Raw genomic sequence first — 17,417 nt, 5'->3', positions numbered from 1 at the left:
TTCTGCATCTCTTTGTGGTTGTTGTGATGTTTTGCAATGTCTTTATATATCTTTGTGGTCTTTTTGCATATCAGTTAATCAATCTGTCTTTCTGTATTTCTGTCTACCTACTATATAACTTCCTTCTAAGTAATTAAAAGGAGGGAAGTTTCCCAAAGTTCATCTACACATACTACACCGTTTTAAAAGCTGCATACATTTGTTTTTGTGTTTTACTGAATACCACTTTCCCAGAAGCAAACAGCAGTAACTTGGCTACGCTAGGACACTAATCCATCACATCAACTTCCCCATGGTCCCCTCAACTAAAGTGTCCCCTGACTGATTGAGCCCGCTTGTTAGACCGCTGCCTATTAATCCGACCTGAGGCCAGTAATGTGGCGAGCTGCAGCTCATCAACAGGCCAGGGGATCTCTGCCTGATCCTCCATCAGCTTTAATGGGGCCTGGCCTTGTGTGTAGCACACTTCACAGTCAGGGATCTGATCCTGGATCTGTGGGAGTTTGTTATGCGGACGGTGCCTGCTTAAACTCGGGAGCGTTGAATCAATGAAGATGTCTCAGAGTGAGTGCAGATGAGCAGTTAGCTCAGTGCAGCATAAACAGCAGAAAGAGAGGGACAAATGAGAATCCTTTAGAGAGCAGAGTTTTATCAACATTATCATCTAATCGCCATGATCAGACCTGTGTCCTATAGAAAACATATTTTAGAAACAACCCACTCATGTTCAGTGGAGGTTTTTCGTACGTACCTTGGTCAGTGGGGATGAGGGGGACATCCTTGGCAGCAGGAGACACACAGAGTATCTGGTTGCCGTTGACCTGCCCCTCCACCTCCGTCAGGTTGCCAAAGGAGCAGGTGATGCCGGCAGAAAGGTCTGGAACGTGGCTCACCTTCACCAGCAGCTGTAACACGGGGTGGAAAACATGACAACAATGTTTATACGATGTGACAAAGTTTGTCAGTAATTTAAACATGTGGCAAAAGGGGCAGTTGCAATATGTCAAATGTCTGAACAGATAAGGGCATAGCGAAAAGGAAGTATGACGATACAGCAGGTAGATGTGTGATGCCTCAGCAACATGGATGGATTATTGAACGAGCCCAGAGGGCACAGGCTTAGTGGCCTCGCTGGCCTTTACCTGCAAACATGTCACTCAAATTATTTTGTATTGACCAGCAAGACACAAAAAGACTGCAAAAAGACACAGACCACAAGGAGACACAAAATGGCTGTAAAAAGTGGCAAAAACCTACAGACACAAAACTAAAAATGATACAAAGTATCTCAAAAAGACACAAAATAACTACAAGGAGAAACTAAATAATCATAGAGACAAAAAATGACTACAAAGACACATAACTCATATCTCATAACTCACACAAAACTAAAAAAGGCACCTCGAAAGAGTACCTCGAAAAGACACAAAAGACACAAAACAACCACAAAGAGACACAAACCACAAAGAGATGCAAAACAACCACAACAGACATAAAACAACTACCAAGAGACACAAAAACAGCAACAAAATACTACAAAGGGACACAAAACCACAAAGAAATGGAAAATGACCAACACAGACACAGAATTAGCACAAAGGGACACAAAATCACTGCAGAGACACAAAAAATGCCATAAAACCACTACAATCAGACACAAAACAACCAAGTTGCCCCACAAAATTACTGCAAAGAGACACAAAAAGACAAAAAAGAGATGCAAAACAACAACAAAAAAGACGCAGAACCACCACACTGTGTGTGTATCTCATGTAGGAGAGGTGGTAGGGCCACCTGCATCTGTGCACGGGGGCCCATTATCTCATAATCCTCATCTGCTCAGCAATGTTATATTAGCAAAGAAACTGGGAACCAATCCTTATGGCACACCCCTAATGGCATTAGCACTTACATCTCTGGTAAAGATGAGATATGATATTCTGGGGCGAGAGTGAAAAACACACCATCTTGAATGCAGCAGTGTAATAAGCTCCAAATAGAAGGAAAAAAAGAAGACACTGCTGCTGGCAAAGCTGTCCGCCCACTTTGCCAAGAAATGTTGCAGTGTCTTAAAAATGTTATCAACGCCATAATAAAGAAAACAACGCTGCGCTCAGATCTTAATATTGCATCTGAGTGTAGAGGACATCAATTCAGAGGTGGAGACAGACACTGTGATTAAGACAGTGGTCAGTAATGAGCTGCATAAAGGATATTGGGGTGACAATAGGCCGCATGGCAAAGTCTGTTTTTGTTTCTCAAAAGTTTACAAGGACACAAAGATACATGAAACACAAGGGGGAAAAAACACACAATACACAATATGTGCAGTGCATGTGCATTATAGCACACACATGCAGATGCACATGGGGCGTTTGAAGTCGCTCTCTGGAGAGCGGTGACACCGGGGCTGGAGCATTCAGCTGCTCTGCCTATAAATAAATGTATTCTGCGCACACAGGGTGTGTGATCTGGCTCTCCAGCCAAGAGAGGCAGCCTGGATAATTATCACCATGGCATTTCACAGCCTTGTTCCATTAGCTGTTATTTTTGGGCCATACCGTTTGAAGTTTCTCTTTGTTTTATCTGCCTCTCACTAAACACCGCGGGGCTACTGGGACAGGCGAGGCAGCTGAGCAGCTTAACTGTAGGCCTTTCAAGAGATGCTGACTGTCTCAGTAGCTGACTACACTGCCTCCCTCGTTAGCTGGCTTACTCTGGTACCCATTGAGAGGATGGATGATTTTTTTTTTTTTTTTGCTGCTGCTGAGGACCTCTTGTCTTCCCCTGTTTTACTTCCACCGTGTTTGTGTTGCTTCGCTCTGAGGTGTGTCAGAGAGATCCTTGATTACAGCAATCACAGCAATCAATGTCTTTTGTTCAGTGTCGAATTCCCTGAGTAACCTCTCACATTAATTAGCTCTCATCTTTTTGTCAAGACACACATATACAGATAAACACTCTAAATTTTGCTCGCTCGTGCATGCACGCGCACACACACACACACACACACACACACACACACACACACACACACACACACACACACAGCCAGCCTGCTACAGAACTTGTCTCCGAGTGTTGAGCCTTTGCTCTTTTTGTTCTCCTGTCCTCCCCGATGATGCTGCTGCTGGTGGGTGTTTTTTGCAGCTTGGCAGCGCCGACCAGCCTAATTGGTGGCAGAGTTTTAATAAAGGTAATTTTTATTGTTTTTCTCTGTGTTTCTGTCTCTCCCAGTGCCCACATGAAGAGGCTGTGTTGTCATGGAGATTGCTGTCTGCCCCTGTGGAATTTGTGAGTGTTTCCGTGGATGTTTTTTTTTTCTGTGAGATGACCCTGCTCCTGGTGTGGCTGACATGGAAACAAACATAACTGCTAACATGTTGTCTGGTAAACGGCTGTTTGTGAAGTGGACAACAGGTTGAGGTCTACTGAGGGCCGGTTTGAGGAGGAGATATCATGTGATGCCGGGTGAGTCACTGCCAGAGCCACCGGCACATTTAGCAGGATTATTACGATGGTGAACCAGTTAGATTTATGAGCCATGTTACACAAAATTCAAGTGAGAAAAAGAAGTGCCTGTGAAGACTATCAAACCGGAGTATTGATTATCTGTCATCATACCATTATAAAGCTCAGTAGTTCTTAGTTTACTGGACTGAATTGTCAAGATATTATACCTGAGACCTTGTTGTGAGCAGTTTCAGCTGGAGTTATAGTCTACTAAAGTACACCAAAGATCTCTCTAAACGGACAGGAGAGCACGCTTGTACTGTAGATAAGGCTGGGCAATATAATGTCACCGTATAAATATCGTGATATGAGACTATATTGTCTCAGACTTTGGATATGTAACTGTCATAAGTTCTGTCTTTTCCTGCTTTTAAAGGTCTTTGCCTTTTTAACTTAAGTTTTATTAGCACACAGATGTTTTAAAAACAAGTCAATAAAAACTGTAAAAGCAACTGAATGGATAAGACTGATGACAGAGTCTGCCTCTTTTAAATACTTATCGGCTTGGATGAATAATACAAAAGGGAAATTTTCTGAAGTCTAGGATTTTGTCTTTATTAAGAGCTCATGACATTTAAGTATATACGTATGAAAATGTGTCAAATGTTGGTATCATTATAGACGGTCTTGCTGTTCTTGTTTTGATTGTTGTTTTATAAGTTATATGTTTTTGTGTAGGATGTCTGAATGAAATACATTTTAAAACCAATGTAGTACCAATTGTACTTTCAGTGTTGTTGCAATACTGATATGGCGCTTTAGGGAGGGATGTACTTATCTTTAGCGGCTGATATTTCCCTTGCTGACTGCCACTGGCCTATCAGCAAATAAGATGGCATTTACAGACAGTATTGGTTGATGTTTTTCTGCTGTATCACATCTATTTTGCACAGGATAAAAAGTAGGGTGAGCGACTAATGGCGTCTCGTTGTCATGGGGACAAAAGCGTCATTACGCCGAACTGAGATCCTCCCCAAACGCCGTAAAGACCAAAGAACATAGAGACCTTACTATACACTTGTCAGGGGACGCACCATTTTTGTCCTCGATAATGGTACATTATAAACATAAAGTCCATGTTGAAATCAGTAGGATTGAACTTCCTGTTTGTTTTTGTTAACTCTGGTGTTTGATGTTTCTGTCAGAGTGACCTCCTCCCTTTTCAACCAACTGACCACCTGTGTCTTATATTTAAACCCAACTCATTCACTCACCTCCTATATATTCCAGTAGTCTTGCTTACGAGCCTTTCTCTTTGTGTTTTTTTCTTTGGTGTATGACCCCAGCCTGCTTCTCTGACTTTGGATTTTTGCCTGTTCCCAGTAAGTTTTGTTGCTTGCCTGGTTGTTGATCGTTTGGACAGTTTCTGGGTTTTTTTTCCTCGCTGCCTGCTCCTTGCCTCTACTGTTGCTGCCTTTTTACATTCCTGTGTATGACCTTGTGTTGGATTAAACTACTGAACTTGGACTTACTTTTTGTGTCTGATTTCTGCGTTTGGGTCGATTCCTGTCCACTGGCCTTCACAGAGAGCTAGTTAATGTTAGCTGTTTGCAGCCAGAGGTGAGAACTAAAAGCTAGCAGCGATTGCATTGAGTTACATGATGATGAGTTAAAGCTCTGTGCAGTAAAAATAAATATTGGATAGAGGCAAATTAAAACCATTACAACCATAAGATTATAACATGAACATTAACTTGTAATTTCAGGTTCTGGCGAGAAACTTGAATAAATACAGCTTTTCTAAGGAGAGATGTGTTGATGTTTTTACAGTAATGTGAAACAGATATTAGAGAGGGAAACAAGATGTATTATATATAGTAAAAATGCTTTTGAAGCAGTGTTTTTAAAAACATGCTTTTCATGGGAAAGAAAGTTGCATTAAAGGGTGTTTTATAAATTTAAATGTTTGGATTTGTGCTCATTCAAAGATGGTGTTATGAAGGGCTGAATGTAACAGATCATTTTTTTATGAAGATTTCTGTTCCCTACCATAACAGGGGGAATAAAAAAAACAGCTAAAACAAAACAACAAAAAACATTTGTATCAGTTATCAGCCCAGAATTTCAAAATCAGTACATCCCTACAAGATTTGGTAAAATTATAAGAGGTATCTGACTGTCTCTATATTGGTCGGCCGTGACGTAGACGTAAATAAAGAGCTCACAAAGCACCACGAAACAATAGCTCAGCTAAGAACGACAAAGCATTTTGTCAACCCACAACTTTTCTCATTACAGTAAAAGTGCAATGAAAAGTCTTTAATACACCTGACATTAAAGTATGAAAATCAAATGCTAATGAGCACCGCCAACATCGGGATAAAGCCAAGACTAGACATTTGCAATTCTGACATTTCGAAACCCACTGTAGGCAACTCAATCTAGACGGATAGAAAAATGTGTTCTCTCTGGCGCTTTGGATAAACTGACCCTAAAACAGCGTGGGTATTTAAAGACCTAAAGTGTGAGCCTGTCCACGCGTGTTCATGTGCAGCATCCACCAGAACTTCCACTGATGCTCCCTCTGCCTGTTTTCCGCTCAGTCCGTGTGGAAAAAACTGCACTGTACTCTGCTGCACTCGGACAACTTTAACTCCTACACGCCCGCCCACACAAACATGTCTTGGCACACATATTGACTGCTTTGTACCAAGTGAGCATATGCACGCTGAAACGCCCACGCAGAGCTCTTATGAACCTTCCCATCTAATGTTTATGCATCAACCACAATCAAGACTAGGCAAACTGCAATGTGGGATCTTTTTAAAATGTTCTGCCTCCGTATGTGGGTAGGAAATATGTAAATGGGAGCTAATTTTTTATTGTAATTCGTGCAAGTAGTGGTCGAGATGCAGGTGTTTGGCATTTCGTGTGTGTACTGTATCTGGGAGTGTGTGTGTGTGTGTGTATGAGAGTGAACTTACAGGTACACTGGGCTCGGACACCGCAATGCTGTCTGGGTACACGGTGGCCTTCACACATTGATTGAGCGAGGCGGCGAAACGGTATGGCTCGTCTGCCCGCTCACAGCGGTTCCTCTGAGAGCAGCTGAAAGCAAGAATAAAGAAAGAAAGAGGTTACTGATATTTGCTTTTGAATAGGAAGAGAAAAAAAGAAAAAAGTGGTTACAATACAGAGCTATGATAGAGAAAAAATGTATTTAATTTGATTGTTACCAAACTAAACATACGTGACATGATTAATGAATAAATTACAAGAGAAAGAGGAGCTACCAACGTCAAAGTAGGAGAGAACATATTCACAGAAAGAACTACACAAGAGGTATGAGAAGAGCGAAACAATAAAAAACAACAGTGACAGGAATAAGCACTCATGTTACAATAAATGCTGCAGCGAAAATACACATGTGACAAATTAAGTTGTGTGTTAAGAAAAGACAACCTGCCAGAGCTGTGACAGAAATTTAAACCCCATCCAACAACAGAAGGAAGGGGAGGGAGGATGAGGATTCAAAATGTCAAAAACACTTACAGAAAACATTGTCTAAAAAAGGGAATGTTAAATAATGTAAAAAAGAATTTAAAAAAATACTAGCAGTGCTGTGAGGAGGAAATATTGACGATGATGATGATGATGATTATTATTATGAGGATTTCAACTTTTTCACATATATACACAAAAATACAAAAATACCACTTAACCAACCAACAAAATTATACAGTAAATACTACAAATCACAACAGACATTACAAAAAAATGGATGCATATTACTCACTACCTATTAGATTCAGTGTTGAGCTCAGGTACACTGAGGCGACTTAGAAACCACACTGAGGAAAGAAAGTACTTCTCAACTTGTTTAGTCGAGCCTACGGGACTCGAAATCTCCTTTGTGATGGCAAAAGCTGACATCGTAATATTGAAAGATTGTGTTGCAGTGTGTCCTACACTTGATGTTAATCACTAACTTTTGTCTAAATTCATTAAACTTAATAAAAGTAGCAAGTAATGTGTTTTGAGTTTTTGACACTGGTCACTAACGACCCTTTACACCAGATGCTTCATATTTCTTTTCTCTCTCTCTCTCTTAGTTTCCATGCTGTCCGTATTAGTCACGTCGATTTGTTTGTTTTGTGTTGATTGCGGCTGTAAATGTCACACGCTGTAGAGTCTGGCTAAGTTATGTTGTTGTTATTAGACTGCTTTTTTTTCCTAGTTTTGCAGAACATATGGCATATTGGAGAAATAATAGGAAACAGTTTTGCTGTTTTGTTGGATTGCCTAAAAACATCAATTCCAAATCAAAACAAACACAAAAAACCTTTTGGAAAAATGTTGTTTTTTTTTTCATGCCACTCCTAACATCAATAGCAGCTGTCTTCTGGGACAAGTTTTATATAATACTGTGTGATCATAGCCTCCAGAAATTCCCAATAAACCACAGAAACAACTGCCTCCGCCGTGCTAACGCAGACTACATAGCCCTGGCACAAAGCACTACACAGCCGAATTATACCCTTCAAACACTGCATAACTTTGGAGACGTAACCAGTGCAAATTACACAACGTTCACTCATAACAGATCTTAATGGTCAGACAGTATATCAAGTACCACGCGACACCCCCACAGTCCGCCACATCCCTCATTAAAACTCCGCCGCCTCCTCCCTCTTATTTAAACTGTGTGCTCCCTCCATCCCATTACACCAAAGGCTCTCTATCCTCATCCAACCCCGGCAGTCCAAGTGTCTGGCTAACTGGCTGTCTGGTCGCAGCAGCTCTAATTGGACTCCGATGGGTCAGCCGCTGTCCGTGGTGCTGATGCGCCGCTGCTAACCCTTGTCCACTCTCCCCCGGCTGCTCACTGCGTGTGTGCTGTGTGTGTTATCATGCTTCTTAAGCGCACACTGACTCTGAGCTACATCTTCATCCACAGCTTCTGTGTGTAATTATGTTGTCAGAAGTTCAAGCCATATCCAGCAGACTCACATGAACAGGCACACTAACGTACAAACACTCACGCACAGCGCTCCCTAGGGATTTTAGAGAGCAGGAAAGTGTAGAATTAGTGTAGTAGTGAGAGTCTCTCACTAAGAAAGGGGGGGCTACCGCTGCAAGATTTCTCACTTTTTTTTTACCTGTTAAGTCCTTTCCAACGGACACATTTTTTAGGATGTCTAGATTACAGATACAGCAATGAAGATACCATGTTCCCGGTTTGCCTTCAGTAACTGAAAATAATTAAAAAATGTAACCACTATCATGTTCACTTTACAATGTTTATAACAAATCAAATTTTATGAAAAAGTGTTCAGAATAGAGCTAATTACAGTCGATTTTGCAGTGAAATCTGCGTCTTTTATTACACATGCATTTGTTTGCTAGCAGATCTTGACCTCCCCAATATGGCAGCCACACAGATGCATTGCGGCGAGCTTAGAGCAGCGGCTAATGAGGTATCTACGTTTCTATATCTTCGGTCAAGTTTTTTGATAACTGTCATCGGACTACACCCAAATGCACAGCCTTACCTGATGGCATGTGTGTAATCCATTCACAGTGCTCTATTAATCATGGTGTTAACGTACATCGTTTGTGTTTAAACAGCTTTTAAAGTAAACATGAGATGTTATATCAATAATACATGTCAAAAGATTACAGGATTTTTCAAAAATATATGTGTCCATTGTGATGGATGGTGGAGTTTCACCGGAAAATGAATTCAGAAAATACAGTTTAAACAGGTAAGTACTCTTCAGATTTGATCTTCTAAAGATAAAATCATCTTAATATAATGCATCTTTTTGATTATGTTCAAAGAATATTAATCTCTGGAGGTCTAAACATGCTGTTTCCATTAGATACGTCAGGAACAAAAGATATTTTGACTTACCATGACAGAAATATAAATCTATATATGTGTTTTAAAGCATCATTTTATTCAGATACAAGTTAATTATTCATGAAAAATAAATAATCAAATTTTTTGTTGCATAAAAGTCTTTTAGGACCATTTATTGTAATTTTTACTTTTTGGCGAGTTCTAGGTTAAGATTCTCCATCCATTTGAATCAAAACAAAAAACTTTTTTTTGGCTAATGATTTATGAGTGCCGAAAGACTTATTTTGTCACATATTTTATACTTGGTGAAAATGTTAATGTTAGCATATGACATATACTAGGTTTACATAAAGGTTTCTGTATATTTTGAATACTAGTAGACATTGTTTATTACGTTATTTCTGTTAGAATTCAGGTAAAAGTTAACTGCGACAGGTATGGTGCCGTAGGGCAGTTTAGTGTGCGTGACTATAGAGATTGTGATAATATCGTGTTTCAAGATGACGAGAAGTCTGCGTAGGTGTGTCAGAAGTTTTTGACTGTGTTGTACCGTTTTAACATGGGTGATACATGAGATTAGGAAGAGGACATATGTTTTTTCTTGCCTAACGTGAGAACTTGGATTAAACAAAAAGCAGCTGGAACACGAGTCAAAACAGAGACACCTTGCAGATTAAGCGGCCCAGGAACTTTGGTTTGCTGAAACAGCCACTCTGGTTGCATTTAGGGTATAAATCCATCATTACTTTTTTAAAATTTCTATTTTTCTGTGTTTGAACATAACTGGGTTCTGAACGGGTTAAATGAACATCTGATTTTCCTCCTTTACCACTGTGAAAAATCTATTTCTACATTTTAAATGAGGCATTTTTCATTATTATCCCTGCTATGAATTCTCCTGTCTCTTCACTACGTGCTGCATTTGCCACACTTTTCACTCTCTGTCTCTCTCCACCTCTGTCCATTTCTTTCCCTTTTTTTGTGTCACTCTTTCACAAGGCAAAATTAGCAACACATCTTTCTTCGGCAAGGTGTTACTCCCGTCTGCAATTTGGCGCTTCTTTTACATCCACAATGGCGGCAGAAAATGACACTTAATGTGCTTTCAGGTGTGGACCGCGGCACAATGTTTTATGCATGTTCTCTGAGCTGTACGGGTACAGATTCAAAAAAAAAAAAAAAAAAAAAAAAACCTGGGCGGTCGTTAACCGACAAAAAGCCCTGCATTGATTTTCCTCACTGTGTTTTCTTTTTTTTTTTAAATTTCATTTCGGTGGGGTGAAGTAAGATGAAGGCGCAGCGAGGGGGGGTGTGGCAGTGGGGGTGGGAGGGGTACAGGATGGCTGCTGTTGCCATGGTTTCAGGAGATGGCCATTATCTCTGTGTAGTTAGAAGCTGACCCCTTGCCTCTCTCATTAGCTGAAGTGCATGCCACTGAGTGTTGACTAGATTCCTGCCTTCCTCATATTCCCCCTCATGACCCCCCCTGCACAACCCCCCTTATCCTCCCGTCTGGCCCTGGCCTGTCACTCAGCAGCTCCGCCTGACGCTTTGTGCTCCATCACTCACATTCCTGAGAGGCGGGGGTCCTCGCACAGAGACATACGGTGTTAAAGGTGCATGTTGAATTTCTCTGCTACAGAAACACATGCCCACAAACATATATGCCATGTATATGCACAAACTGGCAGTTCAAATGCACGCTCTTCTTTCAGCCTGTCTTTCAGCCGTTTTCCCTGCGGCGGCTGCTCAAGGCAGTCGGCCGGGTGTTATGCTCTCTAAGCCTCTGTCCATGGTGCTGAAGTAGCTGCTTGCACTTCCATCATTACTCCTCTCTGGCATCTACAACTCCACCGCAGGGGATGAATGCAGTCGTAAGTGGCAGCTGCGTTTTAGAGACACATATAGCTGCAGACACATCCTTTTTGTAGCATTCCCGACATGCACTATACAGATCACACTCGCACAAAAACAAACAACGGTTTAGTTGAATCATGTTAAAATGTGACGTTGGGGTGGATAAATATGAAACTAAATGTAGCAATAATCTACTTTGTATTATTTTTTATACATGACAACGTGATTCACTTTATAGGTAACACATTGCAATCCTAACCATAACCTTAACCTCCTTCTTTTTTTGTTTTCAGTGGAACAAAAAGACAAATCAAAAAGTGTGAAAGAGTAGTGGATTTACATGTACAGCCATGGTTTGAAAGGGGAAAAAGCATCAGAGGACATACAAATAAAAATAGAGCAAGCTGACTTACCAAATATAACATGATAATAATGTATAGAAAATAACAAACACCAACAAAAAAAATGTAAAATAATAGTCCAAATAATTCTAATAATATCTTGCAAAAGCAGTTAAATTGGGGAAAATCTGTCAAATATGGCCCCTATGCTGATTTGTGTGTGATTGCATGTGTTTGTCAGGGGAAAAAAATGGAATAAAAAAAAAAAATAAAAAGTCATATTAATAACAATGATAATAAATAATATTAATAATAATAACAACAACTACCACTATTACTACTACTACTACTAATAATAATACACATTTTCATACCTTGGTAAAACTAACTTTGCTATTCTTTAGGGATTTCACTTTTGGGCTGAGAGGCGAAGGGGGCTGATAGTGGACTGATGTGTAGGTTTAGTGGGCGAGTCATGTAACTAGAGGGCGGGTAACATAGATGCTCTAGCTGCAGCTACTTGGCATTACATACAGTCATGTAAAGTGAGAGGGAAAACAAAAACTATAAAAAAGCAAACATGTTGCTCTCCTCTGTGTCAGCTTGTGTGGGCTGCACTGCTGGAGTTGGAGCAATGAGGTGCAAATAAAGCCTCGACACACATGTGCACTGTAGTGCCATTTACTAACCTATATCTAATGTACAGTGTAATTTGGAGCGTTGTGTGGGTGCAAAAGCACTTTTTATGGTGAAAGAGGTTGAGAGGAGCAGAGGCCAGACCTGTGGGTCTGTTTCACCAATACCTATTTGTAATTTTGTTGCCCTAGTAAGGCAATTACACTGTCACCTCTGCTATGCCAGGCTTTGATAGACACCAAGACATATGAATACATACATACGCATTCACATGCATTAAAACATACAAACACAAAGACACTAGTCTGCCTCACCAGATGCAGTCTGTGGCTAATACCCTGCCATTGGGCAGGTGATTTTGGCCAACATTTTCTCTTACTTCTATCTGAGTTACTTTTTCTGAATCTCCTTTGTGTCCTCCTTTCAGGACACAACAACCTCAGACGTAACAACTGACACACTGAGCACGGCAAGTTTTGACAAAGATTTGGATCGTGCAAAAAGGAATGTCTGCTTTATATTTTCCCCAAATAGAGGTAAAGATTGACAACAAATACAACAACTTGTGAATGCACCTCAAAAAAGACCAAAGTCTGTCTTGCAGGACTCTTGTGCCCGATGTTGATTTGTCACATCTTTCAGCCTCGGTCAGTGACTTTGACTTCACAAATGTACCGATCTGTTCTCCGTCACATGAGCCTCTGTGATATTGTTGTGATGATCTTCTACTAGAGCCACCTGGAAAAATCCTCTGTGGTTTTATGAGGTCCTCTGAGCTTCTCCAGAACTAAAGTATAATCGAGCTTCACCTTTAGGGAACCAATTATCAAATCTGGTTTATCTTTTTTATCTGTAAAAGTTGAATCACACAGTGACATACGACTAGTAATGTTTTTTGTGACGTTTTCTTTTGTGAGGCCATTTGAATAACTGTTTGTTAATGCAAATGCTCCATACAAAAAAATGTTCACCCCTGACACTACTTCTGTAAAAGCACATTTTCTGCATCCTGTGACACGTTCAGTATCAAAACAATGCACACAGTTTTGTTATCGTTTCCAGGTTGAACGATATATTTCTTCAAAAGGTGCTGAACTGTGTGCAACAGGCTTTAAGGTATGTTTGCTCCCGTTTGGTAGGTGTGCCGGAAGTCTACCTAATGTGCCACACAACAGGGTGTTTAATATCATTTAAAATAAACATTTTGCTATGTTTTGTACAGGCTGAACGCAGCCCTGGGCTTTGCGCTGCCCAAGACAACTGTGATAGAGTTTAAAAAAATACAAACAAGCCAGAGCATTTTCCCCTATAGCAGAAAGATAATCTGTGTTTCCAGACCTTTCTGACACAGCGCTGTGGAGATACGTCTGGCTACGTGACACTACAGATAATGCAGACAGTCGAGTGTGCATCCACATGAACATGCACATGCACATCACGGTCATAATAGCCATAATAACATGCAGTCCTTTGCACTAAATCCTTCATACATTTATGCACACCTTTACACACACACACACACACACACACACATACACACTGGCCTTGACAGAAGAGCAGGAGAGGCAGGCGACAGGCAAAGATTTCTGTTCTCCTCTCCCTCCTCCCCTCCCCGTTACCACATCTAAGGACTTCAATGAAAGTGTGAAGGCCTGTCTGATTGCAGCTCTAGCTGTGAGTACCGTGTTTAAAAAGAGAGAACAGAGGGGGAGCCATTTTAAAATCACCTTCCTTCCCTCACTCCAGCCCGACCACAAACGCCACACAGTAAGGAAAAATGAGAGATACATCGGTGGCGGAGCAGGAGTAAAAAGGAGCTGGGTGGGAAGACGTAGGTACAGGGTGGAGGAACTAGATGTATATTGAATATTTGATGGTGCTTAACAAAGCTTTACGAGTCTTAAGTGGTAACCCATTATGTTAGAGAATCACTGGCATGATTTGATTTGGTTGAATGGAAACCCACGGTGGGGACACGCATTCCTACAGAAACACGTTAATGTAAACATGTATGAAGACTGACTGCACTGGGACTCTGGAAACCCGGCATGAAGAGAGGAATCATTAGGTGAGCAGCGATGTGCTGCCTACACACTATACCTCCTTCCCTCTATCCTTACTCTGAGTGATTCAGGGTATTTGTGTCTAACTGCTGCATCCCTAAAGTGTGGGAATATCCATTTAAATGCAGAACACAGGAGGTAAGAGGAAGGAGGAATAAAAAAAACAAAGGAAGAAAGCAGGGTTTTTCAATTTCAAAAGCACCACAGAGATGGTAAACTCCACTCGCTCGTGTTGCTGTGAAGACTCGGGCTGACATGTGAGGGCACAGTTTGAAATCTGAAGTTGTGTACAGTTCATGTCAGGGGTCAAACCAACCACTGCAACTCATGGGGTGTCTCCTGTGGCGACTGATAATGTCACCGCGGGACACAGAGCACAGTATGGCCATCCACTTCATCTTCTCATAGATCGAGAGGCTTTTGTGGTGTAAACTGACTCATAAAATACACTTGCACAGCCACAGGTGCACACAAGCATGCCAGCGACACTCAACTAACGGCCAGCGGGCCAAATCTGGCCCCCCCCATTATTTTTAACTAATAATAAAAATAAAAGTGATTCACACTGGGAATTGTTTTTGTATTTTAGGTATTTTAAGGTGCCAAAGTGCATAAAACAGCATCTAAATAGAGCTTGGTTACAGAAAAAAGTGCCAGTGCAGGATCCCCGACAGAGGCTCTAATATTCTAAAATCCAAGAAACGTGCTTAAATCCTAGAAATGTCCTAGAATACTAGAGAAGACTTAAAATCCTAGAAATGCCTTAAATCCTCGAAACCTGTTAAAGTCCAAGACACATTGTAAAATCCTAGAAATGTTCTAAAATCCTACAAACATGCTAAAATCCTAGAAATGTCCTGAAATCCTTGAAATGTCCTAAAATCCTTAAAATGTCCTGATATCCTGGAGAGTTCTTAAACTGTAGAAATGTATTGAAATTCTAGAAATGTCCTAAAATCCTACAAACATGTATGGGGCTGCTACAACTGGTCCCTGACCTCCTGTCATTTTGCAAAAGTTGGCCCCAAAGCAAAGCAGGTCTAGTATCCCTGCTGTATGTAAAACCCAGCGTGTCAGTCTCTGTTAAAGATATTGAGTGTGGAAAAGGAGAAAGAGCGGGGGGATAAAGGGAGAGAAAAAGACTTACAAAGAGACCATCGCTCAGTGCTCTGCATCAAGCTATAGCTTCACTTGCGTGGGCTGAGCAGAGAAAGAAAGCAGCGCAGGGATGGAAGCATCTCAAAAAAGAAAATGAGTGAGCAAGCAGGAGATGCAGAGGGTTTTTTTAGGATCATTAACTGTATTATATGTAGCCCGCCCACTCAAACTGTACACACTGGTGCAGTATTTTTTCAGCCATCATGTTGCTGAAGTGTTCTGGCTGTGTGTGCTAGGAATCTATGGAAATATTGATAGACCTGCATGTTCGTGATCGATATCTCATTAGGCACAATTGGGAAGATGGATGCAGCTTCTCTCTGACTGCTAACTGTGGCTGTAGCTGATGAGTTGGCCATTAGACACACGCTCTGACATCCACAATGGGCTGAAGCAGCCATTTCCATGGCCGGGCTAATTGTTGTTGCCATTGGTAAATTAGAGGAGATTTTATGGTCGGCGTTTGACTTCAATGGTAGAAGAACGGCGGCGATCATGCGGCATTAAAGGTCAGTTGTGGGTATAACCAGTAGGGCTGTTGTGTCTGGTTTCAAGTTAGGAAATTGCTGTTTTCACATGAAACACATGAGAATAATCTTTCTACAGCATAAATTGCTATTTCCTGTCTTAATGGCATACCTCGCCTCCCATATGATTATTTTTGTATCAATTACTCACCCCGACTCACGCTGAATTTGTAAAGAAAACTTTTTTTCTGGCATGACTCAACAGTGATTGAAAAATACAAAAAGAGAGCGTATTCATAATGAATTGAAGTCATAGGGGTCCACGTTTAACAACAGCAAAACTATATAAAATATCTGTTTAAAAACTTTTACACAACTTGTGCAGTATAGTCCAAGTCTCGTTTATCCAGTCTTTGAGGAATAAAACAGCCCTTGTTGACGAGGAACTGAAACAAAAGTAAAACGTATTTATGCTCCTTTCAAGACCAGACTCCTCTGACAGTTTGTCTGTGTTTGCTTTGAATGGAGCAAATATATGTTTTACTTTTCTTCAGTGTTGTAAAATAACAAAGTAATAAACTTCCTTTATATTTTTGAAGGGAGAGAGGAAGGGAGGAAAAACTGGATTTTGTTCTTTAAACAAAAAAAAGCTAAAAAAGCTCTTTTTTTTCCTTCTGGGCGCCATAAAGGTTGTGTACATGTTAAGAGGAAATAAACTTCAGGATCCTCAGAAATATGACTGCTTGCTTTTTTATTAACAGCATTTACTTGTACTTTTATTAACTTTCATATGAAAAAATGACTTTTGATACATAAGTACAGTAAAGACCATAAAGCTTTTACTGACGTAATATTCTAAAAGGTGAATTTAACTTCTACCAAAGGCTTTTTCTGGTAAGATATCTGTACTTTTACTTCAGTAAAAAGGGCTGTCTTTTTAAGTACTGGATAAATGAGACTTGGGTTTTACTGCACAAGTTGTGTGAGACTTTGTAAACAGATACTCTGATGTAGTTTTTTAAGCTTTTGTTTAACTTGGACCTCTAAAACTTCAATTCATCAAGAATTTTCTCAGTTTTTGAAGTCTTCGTTCACCATGTAATCATGAGAGAAAACAACATCTTAACAAATTCAGCGTATCCCAGAGTCATTGATTTACAAATGGTCATTTTGGGGGTGAAGTATTCCTTTAAATTCCCGACTCCTTTCTCGTAAATCCTGGGTTTACACTCCAAAATAAAGCTACTTTGTCAAAAAACTGCTCATGACCCAAACCTCGCCTCTTGCAGTTGACAAAGTGTACCCACATAATACGCTCCAACCAACACGCCAAACAAATCGTTTGATGGCTTTAAGCTCGTAACACCGATTTGTGACAAGTGGACAGCTGTGCTGTTCAGGCTGCTGTGTGGGCTGTTACTGAAACAGATCTGAGCCGTTCAGCCACACGCAGACTGACAGTACAATACAATACAGTATCAGAGTGTAGTAGTGATATGTTATTCTGCTCAGAGCAGCCCTCAAATGCTGACTCACTCTCTGCTGAGGCCTACTACACCAATAGCCCTAAGCTGTCATC

General features: G+C 40.6%; 1 protein-coding gene across 1 annotated transcript in view; it reads right to left on the bottom strand.

The window, feature by feature from the left end:
• Nucleotides 1-17,417, bottom strand: part of plxna2 (plexin A2) — a 266,646-nt gene that overhangs the window by 108,790 nt on the left and 140,439 nt on the right. The window contains exons 6-7 of the mRNA XM_042491079.1: nucleotides 6,438-6,561; nucleotides 752-905 (exon numbers count right to left, since the gene is read on the bottom strand). Of these exons, the coding sequence (XP_042347013.1) occupies nucleotides 752-905; nucleotides 6,438-6,561 (278 nt within the window). The remainder of the gene's footprint in view (nucleotides 1-751; nucleotides 906-6,437; nucleotides 6,562-17,417) is intronic.

Source organism: Plectropomus leopardus, chromosome 8 (genome assembly GCF_008729295.1).
Source record: "Plectropomus leopardus isolate mb chromosome 8, YSFRI_Pleo_2.0, whole genome shotgun sequence".
Lineage (NCBI taxonomy): Eukaryota > Metazoa > Chordata > Actinopteri > Perciformes > Serranidae > Plectropomus > Plectropomus leopardus.
The sequence above is the reverse complement of the archived record's forward strand: the minus strand, read 5'-3'. Positions and strand labels throughout refer to the sequence as shown.